The 13,668-nt window shown below is 36.5% G+C and overlaps 1 protein-coding gene across 2 annotated transcripts in view; it reads right to left on the reverse strand.

Moving 5' to 3' along the window:
• IL1RAP (interleukin 1 receptor accessory protein) overlaps positions 1 to 13,668 on the reverse strand; it is a 132,395-nt gene that overhangs the window by 21,027 nt on the left and 97,700 nt on the right. For both annotated transcript variants that reach the window (XM_060639529.3, XM_060639530.3), the window contains exons 5-8: positions 8,651 to 8,816; positions 6,113 to 6,184; positions 3,948 to 4,074; positions 1,063 to 1,211 (exon numbers count right to left, since the gene is read on the reverse strand). In XM_060639529.3, coding sequence (XP_060495512.1) covers positions 1,063 to 1,211; positions 3,948 to 4,074; positions 6,113 to 6,184; positions 8,651 to 8,816 — 514 coding nt within the window. The remainder of the gene's footprint in view (positions 1 to 1,062; positions 1,212 to 3,947; positions 4,075 to 6,112; positions 6,185 to 8,650; positions 8,817 to 13,668) is intronic.

Genomic DNA, 13,668 nt, shown 5'->3' on the forward strand with positions numbered 1-13,668 from the left:
AATGTTAAGGTGAAATTTGTTTTTGCATCAGCTTTAAAAAAAGGTTTAAATCCCATTGCAAAATGTAAGAATTATGTATTAACTTCTTTTTTGTTGTTTTTTTACTTTTGGTATACATATTATAGGAGACTAGAATCCGCGATGATTCTGAATGACATGACTGCACATGTGATGAATCATCATGATCTTTCTCTAGATCACTGAAAAACATTCTTGAAGGCATTAATTGTCTGAGGTTCTGTGTTAGGTGAGAGACCCAAAGATAATTTTAGACACACTCTGTTTCAGTAGCAACAGCTCACACAAAAGAGCTTTATCATTTTTATTATAGAAGAAATTAGTAATAGCAACATAGAAATCCTTTTACATATTTTAAGTCATTGTTTAATTTTCATTTTAGCAATTGTGGCTAGTGGTATATTATAAACCTGCTTGAATGCTGTTACATAATATTTAAAATGATCATTTTAAAATTATATTTTTGAGAAGAAATATTTTATATCTTACTTTACTTGAATATAATTAGATGGTTGCTATTTATAATGTTTCATTATTATAGATAATGCTTCTAAGAATAGCGATGGGTACATAATTCTCTTTCTGTTATTTGTGCAGGAAAAATTCCAAAAGTATTAAGTCATATGATATGGTCATTTTTATGACCCTTGAACTCTGCCATCAATGGTTTCTAAAAGGGTCTTTACAATTCACCACAAAATGTAACTCTACCAGTTTTATTATATCTTTGGTAGTTTTAAATATTTTATTTTTCATTTTTCATGACTGTATTGATATAAAATTATACCTCCTTTTAATAATCATATGGATTTTTTAAGCCACACTTGGGCACTAAGTTACTAAGAGTATAAGAATTAATATTTTGAGTATCTTCACATAGATGGATATTTTCTTTCAAGATTTTTCAATTCATCTCTGATTCCTTACTATATGCCAGATGTGCTAGGTGCTGGAGCACTGTCTTCTCAATTTTTCTTTTTTTCCTTATTCACCACAATGTTACATTTGGAGTTCACAGACTCATCTGCTGAGTGCATCCATTACCTTTCTGTTTCACCTTGGCTGGTTTGTCAACCTCCCCTTTGGCATTTCTAGCATGACAGACATAGTTGCGCTTGAGATCCTCAGCAGTAACTTTTTTGATGCTCAAAACCTGAGTTCTCGTTTCATCTTCTGTTGTAGTCAAACTTATACTAGAAATAGGGGAAAGAAAATCAAAGCATGAGCAAGGCTGCAGGGCCATGTGCTGTGTGTGAATCAGACAAGTAGACAACCACAGAGCCCCTAGATGAAGGCAGACAGAATGCCCATAGGCTGTGTTGCCCGTGATCCAATGGTTACAAAGAAAGAATAACTTCTAGATTCCAATACCATTCTTTTTTTTTTTTTAAGTTTATCTATTTATTTTGAGAAAGAGAGAGGGAAAGAGAAAGGGGGGGGGGAGAGAGAGAGAGAGAGAGAGAGAGAGAGAGAATGCATGTGAGTGGGAGAGGGGCAGAGAGAGAGAGAGAGGGAGAGAAAGAATTTCAAGCATGGAGCCCAACACAGGGCTGGATCCCACAAACCATGAGATCATGACCTGAGCTGCAACCAAGAGTTGGATGCTTACCTGATTAAGCCACCCAGGTGCCCCTCCAATAGCAGTCCTTACATTTTATACCACACACAATCCCAGTATCTAGATCAAATCTCTTTGTTGGTAACACATTATAGCTTTCTCTTCAAAGCAAAATGTCTCCTTACAAATTTATGAGACAGGATTCTGTATCAGAGTAGAAAGAAGCTTCTGAGGCCAGATCCATTTGGGGTTTGATCCAGTCTCTGTCACTTACTGGCTATATACTTTCAGCACAGTAAGTAATCTTTAAAAGTCTTGCGTTCCTTCTTTGAAAGAGGTAAATAGCAATGCCTACACAGTGTATTACATGTACTAACTTACTCAAGAGCCGTGAGGATTGAGTATGTCAATGCGTAAGTATGAGAACAATGCTAAATAAATATACATATAGGCTATTATTACCATACACAGCAATAGTTCATATGTTTGAATTCATGGATTCCCAAAGCTTGAGTTTTGAACACAGGTAGAATATTTTAGTCAAAATGCTGAAAGCCCATGGGTTCAATCTTAACATATTAAAGGAAGAAACTTCTCAAAGCAAGTAAGCTTTATGAAAAATAAATACCTCTCAATCTCCATGTCGGAGATCAAGTGCTTTGGGTCCAAGATCAAGATCTAAAATCCCTGGGAACTACTTGCTATGAAGAGAAAACAAAATCTCTCTCCTATGGCTGACATCCAGGTTCTCCTTCCAATAAGGCTTACCATCAGTCATGAGAACCTGGTCAAAGCTTATGATGAGTTTAGCCTAAACTCAACTGCACTGCTCCACCAGAACACTGAGCTGTGCTGAAATCGCAGCAAGGAAGAACATCATGACTTTCATTATCATTCATTCATTATTATTATGAGGATAGAAAGCACAATGTTCAGAATTCCTGAAATGATCAGTACTCTCCCTTTGTGCCTCCAGCTACATCTTTAATCAGTTCCTTCTGAAAAAACTGCTCTAATTTCAGGAGGCTCCTTCTGTACCTTTAAATATGCTCTGCTTTCTAACATCCAGCCATTGCACATGATGTTCCTCTTACCAGGAACATTCTTTCTATTTCTTTACCTGGGTTATTTCTACTCATCCTTCAAATCTGTATGTAGGTACTATACCATCTGAGAAGCACTGCCTAATCCTCCAAAATGGACTGGAATCCTTAACTGAAGCTTCTGATAACCTCTAATACTTTCCAATCACTACATTTATCACAATTATTGAAATTTCTGCTCTATCACTCTTACTCTGATAAAATCTACTCAGTTAGGGACTAAGTATCTTGCATAGCACCTGCTGTAATGTAGACATTTTGTAACTTCTGCACAAAGTCTGACTTTACTACTAGGAAAGACATATCTTTTGATTTCTAGAAGTTCAAGTAGCCAAAGATCTATTTGCATATCACGTTAAGGCCTGAGGTTTTAGAACTACTTTGTCATGTAGTTGGTCAGCTGCTGATTTTTATTTATTATTGTTCTGAACCAATTGTTATCTTGCAATTGTCTGCTTCATTTCCAGAAGAATCTTTTTTCAAAGACCCGTATTTTCCTTCCTGCCAACCCTATGTCCTTAAAAAAAAAAATTATATTTATCTAGAATTAAAATGAGGGTGCCTGGGTGGCTTAGTCTGACTTTGGCTCAGGTCATGATGAGTTTGAGCTCCACATCAGGCTCTCTGCTATCAGCTTAGAGCCTGCTTTGGATCCTCAGTCTCCCTCTCTCTTTGTCCCTCCCCCACTCATGCTCTCTCTCTAAAACACAAACATTAAAACAAAACAAAAAAAAAAGATAAATAAAATGACTCAGCTTGTTAAAAATAAAATTTAAAGAATGTATTTAGTCAGTATTTTAAAAAATGATTATCAATTATAAAGGTGATATGCATGCTATGTGAGATAAGAATGAGGAGGAAGAAGAAAGGAAATGTATGCTTATTGCAAGACAAGAAACACACAATTTAGCTGAGGCACAAATACAGAGGCCTAGACTCCAGACTTGAGAAAGAAAAGAACAGGGCCACACTGACCAGCTTACACGTATCCAGGGCCCTATATTGTAGTTTTTCATGCATGTGGGCTACACATCCCATCTATTCTGAAGGGAGAATCATGAATGTGTGATTATCAGAAGGTATCTGGGTCTTGAATTGCAAATCCAGGAATTCTGCTTTGGAATGCAGCCACTAAAGACTTGAAAATCTTGCTGATTTTTGGTAATGATGGGCAAAAGTCAGGGTTGTTACTTTCAATGATTAGTATATACCCAAGGGCATTAGACTGAGGACAAGTGTTGGTCACCCCTTGTCTGAGCCAACAATACCTTTCATTGACAGTTACATCAATATTGGTGTCGTCCGGCTTTTTTCCATCAATGGTCCACCAAACCTCATTGCGGGCATCCTTCAGGAAAGTAAAGTAGACTGTACAAGGGATGAGTAGCTCCTCACCTAAAATAACAAGTTAACCCATCAGGGTGTACCCTTCACATGGCTATAATGGTTCCACTCTGTGATTAATCAGAAGCTATAAAAGTGTACTTAAAACTCTACTTCTAAGTAGTTTTCAAGTGGCCTGTCACAGTAATGTACCATACTTCATTACAAAATAAACAAACCAAGAAAAAAGGTGGAGCAGCTTTATACCAAATTTCCAGAATGACCATTTTGTATACAATCCATGTACATTCTACCAAAACAGTATTTGTTCAAAGAGGCTCTGTCAACATACTTGGAGCCCTAAACTTCCATGGACTACTCTTATCCTTTATTTCCCTCAAAAACAGTGACTGAGGAGAGGTTCTCCAGATTGTTGGAGCTTGGCCCAGAAAATACAGGGTAATGCCAATGCTGAGAGGCAGGTCAGATCCGGCTATAAGGGTGCAGTCAATAAGTTTAAATATCATTTACATATATATTTATATATAGTGAATATTATATGTAGTTAATATATATAGTGAATATTTATATATTTATAAATATTAGTATTTATGAATAACATTCTCTGCTATCTTTCCAAGATGGAACATGAGGTCAGGGGGATCCGTAGGCAGAAAAATGATAATAATGAGACAAAGAGCAGCAGCATACTTACTAAGACCTTTATATAATTTGCTGTGATAAATATTTATATTTATTAGTGGTCTCATTTAATTTTAATAAGATACTATGGGGTATTATTAAAATCCACCTTTTATAGATGTGCAAACTAATGCTTAAAGATGTTAAATGCCATTCCTAGATGAAATTGTTAATAAGTGGCAGACCAGAATTTGACCCAGAATGACTTCCATTCCAGCTTACCCAGGACAGCTCTGTTCTATGCCTGCTTTCCTAGTTAGTTATTGATATCAGCTGCTTGCACTCTCAGAAAGTGTGCAGGTTGAGATGACAAATTATATTGTCATCCAAATTTGAACTCAGGTATGTCTCACTGAGTGGTCCTACTCCATCCATTCCTCTAAGATGCATGGTTCTTACGCCTTCCCCTTCAGTTTCTATATTAATATGCAGGAAGGAAACATGAACATAGATTTTGCAATCATACGGTAGGTAGAGGTAGATGAAACACACTAGATCATTCGTAAGGGTTCACCTGAGAGCAGGAAGAATGTACATATTACTATACAAAGCCACTGAGAATTTTGGGAAATGTGGTCCATTTGGGGTTGGCAGACCTCTTAGTGTGTTCTTTGTTTGTTTGTTTGTTTGTTTGTTTTACAGGCAGCTCACTATTTGAAACTTTATCTTAATTTTAGGAGGGCATCATTGTTTTCTACCTACATTTGATCACAACCTCTGCTATCTTTAGTAGATTTTAAAAATATGTTCTTTTATACCTTTCATTGGGTTTGGAGGGAATTTATTATAAAGGATACAATATAGAAACTCTTAAAATTTTCTATGGTTTTCAGTTTAACTGTGGGAAGCTTTGAGCCAGAAGAATAACAAATTATGCCTTATTCGGTTGGTCACAGAAGATTTTTGTCCAGAATGGAAAATTATGAAAACTAAAAGGAGCCCCAGACAGCCACAGGAAGCACCCAATAGTGTTCTGATCAAGCTGTATGAGGTCTACCAGTTGTTATCCATTAAATTCATAGTCTTCCTTTGAGCTCCTGCCCTCGCCCCTCTGCAGTGGAGCAAAAGCTTAAAGGAAGTCTTGTGCTCATGTTGCAGTCTTGGAAAACACAAGGCCTGTGCAAGCTAATGTGTGCATCACACAGAAATCACTAATCAGGAGAGGGGAGCCACTGCAGAGGAAGAAGGGAGCAGCTGCGGAGAGAGAAGCCGAGAATCTCAGAGACACCCAAGAGATGGACGAAGGAGCTAATCCCTAGAGCTGCCTTCGTTTCTGACACCATTTCAAGTTTCACTTCATGTTGTTTCCCTACAATAGCCCTCTATTCTCATACTTTAACTTAAGTGACATTTTATTCCTTGTAATTAAGAGAATCTAACTGAAATTAAGAGGCACAGCTATAATTACCTGGTTCTTTCTCGTAGACTACAAGATCATTGGGTGAGTAGATCTGAGGAGGCAATGCGTCTTTTGGAGAGCCTATGTTCGAGAGGAAGAGACAAAAGGGAGATGATGTTAAATCATGTAGCCCTTATCTCTCATAACCCATTTCCAAGATTTGCTCTTTTGTAAACTTTTGTCCAACTTCCTGGCATTGTTTGGCAATTCTTCTTGACAGGGCCAATAGCTCAATATACAGTAAATTACAACACTTCATTCATTTAAAACAAACAAAGAGACGTACATAAAATACTAAGTAGCTTCCATGTTTCAGGACAGAAGATTTAACCAGTATTTTTGCTTTCCAAAGCTTACATGAAATATACTTCTAATAGTATAAGATAAATTGCTTTCATGTCTTACTCAATTGTTTCTTTTCTACATATTTCTCCAGAACATGCTTGAGTGTCTAGTATGGGACTTGGCTAAATAAGTAAATATTAAGTAAACAAATATGTAAATGGAAAATTCAAAATCACATTTATGAAGCCAGCACACAAGTCTACCTGATGTCTGATGTCTGTTAATTCCTAGGATTGCTGCTCTTTATAACATTCTATATTTCTAAATTGAAAGAAAAATACCCCCACGGGGTTTTACAGTGTTGTGTTTAAGAGTAAAGACTTCAAAGATTTAACAACCAGGGTTCTTATCCTTAGTTGGTCATGTACTAACCATATGACTCTGGGTTGTTACTTAATCTTTCAAAAGCTAATTTTCCTCACCTCTAAAAGGAGGATAATTAAACTCACTGCACAGGTTCATTATAAGAATTAAATTAAATCATGCATATTAAATTAAGTAATGCATATTAAAGCATCCTATTGGTATATAATAAGTACTCAATACTTCACAGCTTTAAAAAACAAACTTGTATTTTGCTTGAAGGTTAGATAAGAACCACACCTCACATCAGCATCTGTCAACTTCTGTATTTATAAAGGTGACCAGGCATGCCTATTCTCAACTTTCCTAATCCTGAATTTAAGAATATATATCAGAAATAATTTCCAAGATGAATTTAAGGTTAGATTATTCATTTGGCTTTTTAAGGCCATTCACATTAAGCTCTTTTTTTTTTTTAATGTTTATTTACTTATTTTGAGAGAGAATGAGAGAGTGCGAGCACAGGATGGGTGGAAAGAGAAGGAGAGAGAGAATCCCAAGCAGGCCCCACACTGTCAGTGCAGTATGGGGTTTGAACTCACAAACAGTGAGATCATGACCTAAGCCACCTGGTATCCCCATTCATGTTACGTTAAAAATTTAGTCTGATTTTTCTTCTGAATTAGTTCCCAGCTCAGCATTATTCCAAAAGTAGGAAGAGGAAGAGGAGAGGTGATTACAAAATTTTTCAGTTTGAATTTTATTTGTACTATTATGTTAAAGCCCTTAAAAATTATGCCCAAATTATGTCAAACTAGTAGAGAAGGCCCTGAACCAAGAATAAGAAACCTGGGATTTGGAATCACTTCTTCCACTAACAGAGCATCTCTAAACAGTTTACTTTGGTTTTTTTGTTTGTTTTTAATTTTTATTTATTTATTTTGAGGGGGGAGGGGGGAAGGGAGTGGGGGAGGGGCAGAGAGAGAGAAGGTGAGAGAGAATCCTAACCAGGCTCCATGCTCAGTGGTCAGCATGGAGCCCAACACAGTGCTCATCTCACCACCTTGAGATCATGACCTGAGTGGACAACAAGAGTAGGACACTTAACCCAGGAGCCCCCAAAACAGGTTACTTTGTGTTGTTGTGTCTCAATGACATCTATGAAAAGATGGGGTGTGAAACGTTTTCACTCTGATATGCTCTGATTTTGAATACCATGGGCACAGGGTATTCAGGGCTCTCCCCTAATTGCCACCTATCCTGACACTGGTCCTCTTGATTTCTGGATTTGACAGTCTTTTGACTATGGCCTGGATATTGTCCTTTCCACTTTCCTCATTTCCCACCATCTATTCTCTCGTGGCAAAGCAATGGTTGAACCCTGCCAGCAAGCAGCTCCATCTACAACAGTTCCAGTACATAGAAAGACAGAGCTCATTTAATTCAAATACAACACTTTTTTGACAATAATATTAACTACTATTCATTGAGTTTCCACTCTTTGCCTGGAACTGGATTAACATAATATATATATTATTTCTGATATTCCCAACTATACTGAATGTGAGGTTCTCTTAGTCCCAGAGGACAGACAAGGAGACTGAGACCCTGAGCAAAGGCATTTTGCTAATAAATGGCAAGGGTACAAGTTGAACACAGATTCACCCGGCACTGTTTCCACTCCTCATTCATTCATATAGACCAATGATTCATGCGGTACACTGATAGGTATTGAGTGCCTACTCTGAATGTGGAATGTGTTGTGGCTCCAGCACAGTGAACAAAAAAGATCAACCTCTTTTCCCATAGAATTTACATACCTGTTTGTAATAAACTATCAAGAGCCAAAACAAAATTACTGCATTTTGCTGTGTGCACTTAGTACAAAACCATGCTTACCTACCACCTTCACAGTCAGAGTCCTAGTGAGATGGAAGGTACGCCCGTTTTCTGGATATGTAACAACGCATGTGTAATCTCCATTGTTTGAAACCAAGGCTATGAGAAAGCTCAAGCTCATGCCTTCAGGTACTACATTATTAAAGTTCTGTATTTTATGGCAGCCCTAGAAGAAGGAAAACAAGACATTCAGTGTTGAGATACATACATGGAAAATATACAAATGCACATATATATACACACATCTAATTTTACACGGAACATACAAATATCTATCATGGCTGCACCTTTTACAAACTATTTTGGTCCAGTACTTAATGATATTTCTGTAAAGAATGAATGTGATGTTTCATTATATTTTATGCAAAATGAAAATAGGAATTCTAAACTGAGATATGAATTCAAAAGCATGGGCTTCCTGTCTCAGGATCCAGTATTTGAATTTTGGAAATCCCACATTAGTAGTTAAATAAGGTTAATGTTGTGAAAACAACTAGGGCAACTTAAGAAAATGCATCTGCTGCCATTTAAGAAACACTTAGTTTTCCTATCTCCATTTATTCACTGATTATATTAATTTGGGAGTCCAGCCACTCTGCTAATTCAGGCTTAGTTTAGGTGTCTGGTTCTGGCAGTCTTTTCCTTTTTTTTTTTAGTATTTATTTTTGAAAGAGAGAGAGTGAGAAGGAGAGAGAATCCCAAGCAGACTCCATGCTCAGAGAAGAGCCTGATGTGGGGCTCGATCCGATGATGGTGAGATATTGACCTGAACGGAAATCAAGCGTCAGATGCTTAACCAACTGAGCCACCCAGGCGACCCTGAGGTTTTGGCATTCTTGATCACCCTGTTGAATCACTTTATCAGTTGCTTCCAAACCTTTTTGTGTTTTCCTTATTTATTTTACAATCCAATATTACAGACTTCAGAATCTAAAACTAAAAGATATTTTATGAGTCTGACCAAGAGTGAAGTTTGTTTCTATTCTAACTTATATTTTCATATACTTCTGTTGATTTTTAAAATTTTGAGAGTGTAATAGCTCATGAAACATAACTGGACTCCTGTTTTGGCTCTCTGATTCCCACTAATTGGCTTACATTATTTTATTTTATTTTATTTTATTTTATTTTATTTTATTTTATTTTATTAATAAAAAAATATAGCAGTGCCTGGGTGGCTCAGTCGGTTAAGCGTTGGACTTCAGCTCAGGTCATGATCTCATGGCTCATGAGTTTGAGCCCCACATCAGCCTTTGTCCTGACAGCTCAGACCCTGGAGCCTGCTTGGGATTCTGTGTCTCTGTCTCTCTCTGTCTCTCTCTCTCTCAAAAGTAAACATTAAAAAAAACTAAAGAAAAAATACAGCATCTGTGACAAAATTATGTGTTGAACAGTTACTTTTAGAAAAACTTTGTTTTCTTTAAAAAAAAAAAAAAAGCAGCACTTTCAACAATAGCCAAATTATGGAAAGAGCCTAAATATCCATCAACTGATGAATGGATAAAGAAATTGTGGTTTATATATACAATGGAATACTACGTGGCAATGAGAAAGAATGAAATATGGCCTTTTGTAGCAACGTGGATGGAACTGGAGAGTGTTATGCTAAGTGAAATAAGTCATACAGAGAGAGACAGATACCATATGTTTTCAGTCTTATGTGGATCCTGAGAAACTTAACAGAAGACCATGGGGGAGGGGAAAGGAAAAAAAAAAAAAAAGAAGTTAGTGAGGGAGGGAGCCAAACCATAAGAGACTCTTGAAAATGGAGAACAATCTGAGGGTTGATGGGGGGGTGGGAGGTAGAGGAGGGTAGGTGATGGGTATTGAGGAGGGTACCTGTTGGAATGAGCACTGGGTGTTGTATGGAAACCAATTTGTCAATAAATTTCATATTTAAAAAAATTGAGTGTACCATACACATTTTCAGCTGTTCACATAAACCAAAAAAACAAAAAACAAAAAACAAAAAACAAAAAACCACGCAGCTTATTCAAATTAACTTTTATGCAAAAATAAAATTTATATTTGATTTTTTAAAAATAAAATGAAAAAATAAAAAAATCAATAATCTGTAACAAAATGGACTGGGTTATACCTAAGGTTTTTTAGCTCTTGAAAATTCTGGGAAGCTATTATTGGCTTATAGCTTAGATTTACTATATTCACATATTTAACTTTGATTCTTGAAACTTTACGGTTTTCTTACGTCAATTCCTGGAGCATGTGTTTTGAAATATGATAGTTACACTAAATGGCATATTTTGCAATTCTTTGTCACAGGAACTATGTCTTTTAAGAATATCACTAAACTTTTGATTCATGGAAATGATCATCAAGAGGAAGCTGTTATACGCTTATTTTCTGAATGCAATTTATCTTGTTTTGATAAACAGTGTTTCTAGACACTTGTCACATCAGCAAAATATTTCAATGTTCTTAGGTTATCACAAAGAATAAGGCCACAGAGACCTGTACTCTTATAATGAATTTATGTCAGATTTGGTTTAAATTGAGTTTAGACTCTCTATAGAATTCTATTTGATTTTTGTGGCACCTTTCATTTAAACAGCTCAAAGCTATTTTCTTCTCTCATTTGTTAGGTTAGCTGTTCTTAAATCCACATGAAGTAGACAGATCACACTAAATATGCTCTAGTTTTACAGGTGGAAAAAAAATGAGACAGATAAGGAGGTATTCCAGATAATACACAGCAAAGCCAAAACTCAGTTTTTCAGATATAAGAACAAAGGTTTTTGACTAGCTTCTTAACTAAGAATGAACACCTCTCCTTGGGAGTTAGTTGAGGCTGGAAAAATTATATTGACACATGTAGTGACATGCACTCTGTTATCTCACTTAATCCTTATTCCAAACTTAGCAAGTTTGGAATGTTCTTATGCCCATTTTCTAGATGAGGATATAAAGAAAGGCCTAGAAAGGTTAAGTGATTGCCAATGCCACAGAGCTAGGTAGTGTCAGAGCTAAAATTTAAATCTAGATCCACCTGCTTTGAGGCCTTTTCTTTGAACCCCAACTGACCCTGTCTCCCTACCCTGGTTATGCACATATGCTGCACCTGGGCCAGTCCCAGTGTTAATAGCATGCCATGGCTCTATCATTTCAGTAAGGTTGATTCCCATAGATAGTGAGAAACTGTACAATTACACTGTTCAGGATAAGAAGTTGAACAACTATGGGGCACCTGGGTGGCTCCGTGGGTTAAGCTTCTGACTTCATGAGGTCATGATCTCATGATTCATGAGTTCGGGCCCTGTGTCAGGCTCTGTGCTGACAGCTCAGAGCCTGAAGCCTGATTCAGATTCCATGTCTCCTTCTGTCTCTACCCCTTCCCTACTCAAGTTCTCCCTCTCTCTCTTTCTCTCTCTCAAAAACTAAATAAACATTAAAAACAATTTTAAAAAAGGAAGTTGACAACTAGTACTGAACTGGTCAATAGTACTTCTTAAGAATGTACTAAAAGAAACCTTTCTTTTTTGACTGGCTAAGTATCATTTATGTAAAAACTATTCAAAAACACATTGTTTTAGGATTCATAGTATGTACTAAAAATATGAAGAAACACTTCTGGCTCAAAGTCTTTTCATTCATTCACTCATTAATTCATTCACCCTTGAGCATTAATCATAAACCACATACCAGCCACTGTGTGAGGTTCTGAGAATACGACATTGAATAAAACAAAGGATCAGCTCTTACGGACTCATCATGAACAGAGAAATAGAATCATACACATCTATATAGCAAGGAAAATGGCACAAAACAGGTATATGTTGATCTCTTGCTAGCTCTCTCTTTTTCTTCTTCTTATTCAAACCCATGAACATGAACTTGAAATTTGGGATGGATACACTTAAAGGTATTCAATGGGCCTGTGTGTCAATGGTCGAAGTATGCTTTCTTGTGAGTTCTTCCCTTCTTTCCGTAAAGGATAAAAATGTCGACCAGGGACAGGTTTTTCTTAGAGCTTCTTTGTCTAGGAAAGCATTTTGAATTAAGGAATATTCCATAAAAATCAATGGGAAAGTTTGGGGTCTAATCTACTATTCAGAAAAGGCTTACCATTCAAATATTTTAAATTAGCTAGATTTAACCAAAAGAAATAAAAAGCCATTTTTAAGTTATAAGACCTATAGCATGTTAACAAAGGAAATGAAAGAAACATTTTACATTCTAAATGTGCATGTGCATGGTAGGGGGACCTGTGAGGCATTGTTTAACTATAAATAACCATTAACTTTAGCCTGTAGTGTGTGATGAACTCTATTTCCTATATGCAATTGCATCTCTGGACCCTTTGGTACATGCACCTGATCCACATAGGATACTTTCAAACCTAATAAACTATTCCTAAAAATAAATCCTACATATTTCAAAATCATTTATTTGGAATCCAGGAAAAAAAAAAAAAAGATTTGAACAAGAATCTAAAGGTGTCCAAAGGGGGAAAAAATGTTTCCAAATACAATAAACAGTTAACGGTAAATTGATTTCCACTGTGAAGCAAACACTTACCTGACTAGAAAACAAGTCATCCACTTAGTTGACCAGTCAGTTCCTCATTTTGAATTAAAAAAAGAGAAGTTGGACAGGAGAAATTCTTTTCCAACACATAGTGGTGGCCATGACAACCTACCACAATGTATAGGTAAAGAACAACACAAGAAATGACTCTGAGATCTTCGAGAGGAAATAAATCATGTGCTGAAGTGTGGGGTGTGAGTTAGGGGATGTTGTGAGTAAAAGGGGACAAATATGTACATTTAACCAACCTACAACTTTTAAAGAACTGTATGAGAGCACAAGAATGGTGAAGATACAGTTCCTAACCTCTAGGTACGCAGTCTAATGGAGAATCGCAACAAATACTGTGGAAAGCATATTGGGGTAGGGGAGTGGGGGGGGAAGATTAAACAGAAAACATTTAGAAAAACTTCATGGAGAAGGAAAATGTGGACTGGCTTCTTAAATGGTTAAGTAGAATATTACCACCTCTG

The sequence above is a fragment of the Panthera onca genome, chromosome C2 (genome assembly GCF_046562875.1).
Source record: "Panthera onca isolate mPanOnc1 chromosome C2, mPanOnc1 haplotype 2, whole genome shotgun sequence".
Taxonomy (NCBI): domain Eukaryota; kingdom Metazoa; phylum Chordata; class Mammalia; order Carnivora; family Felidae; genus Panthera; species Panthera onca.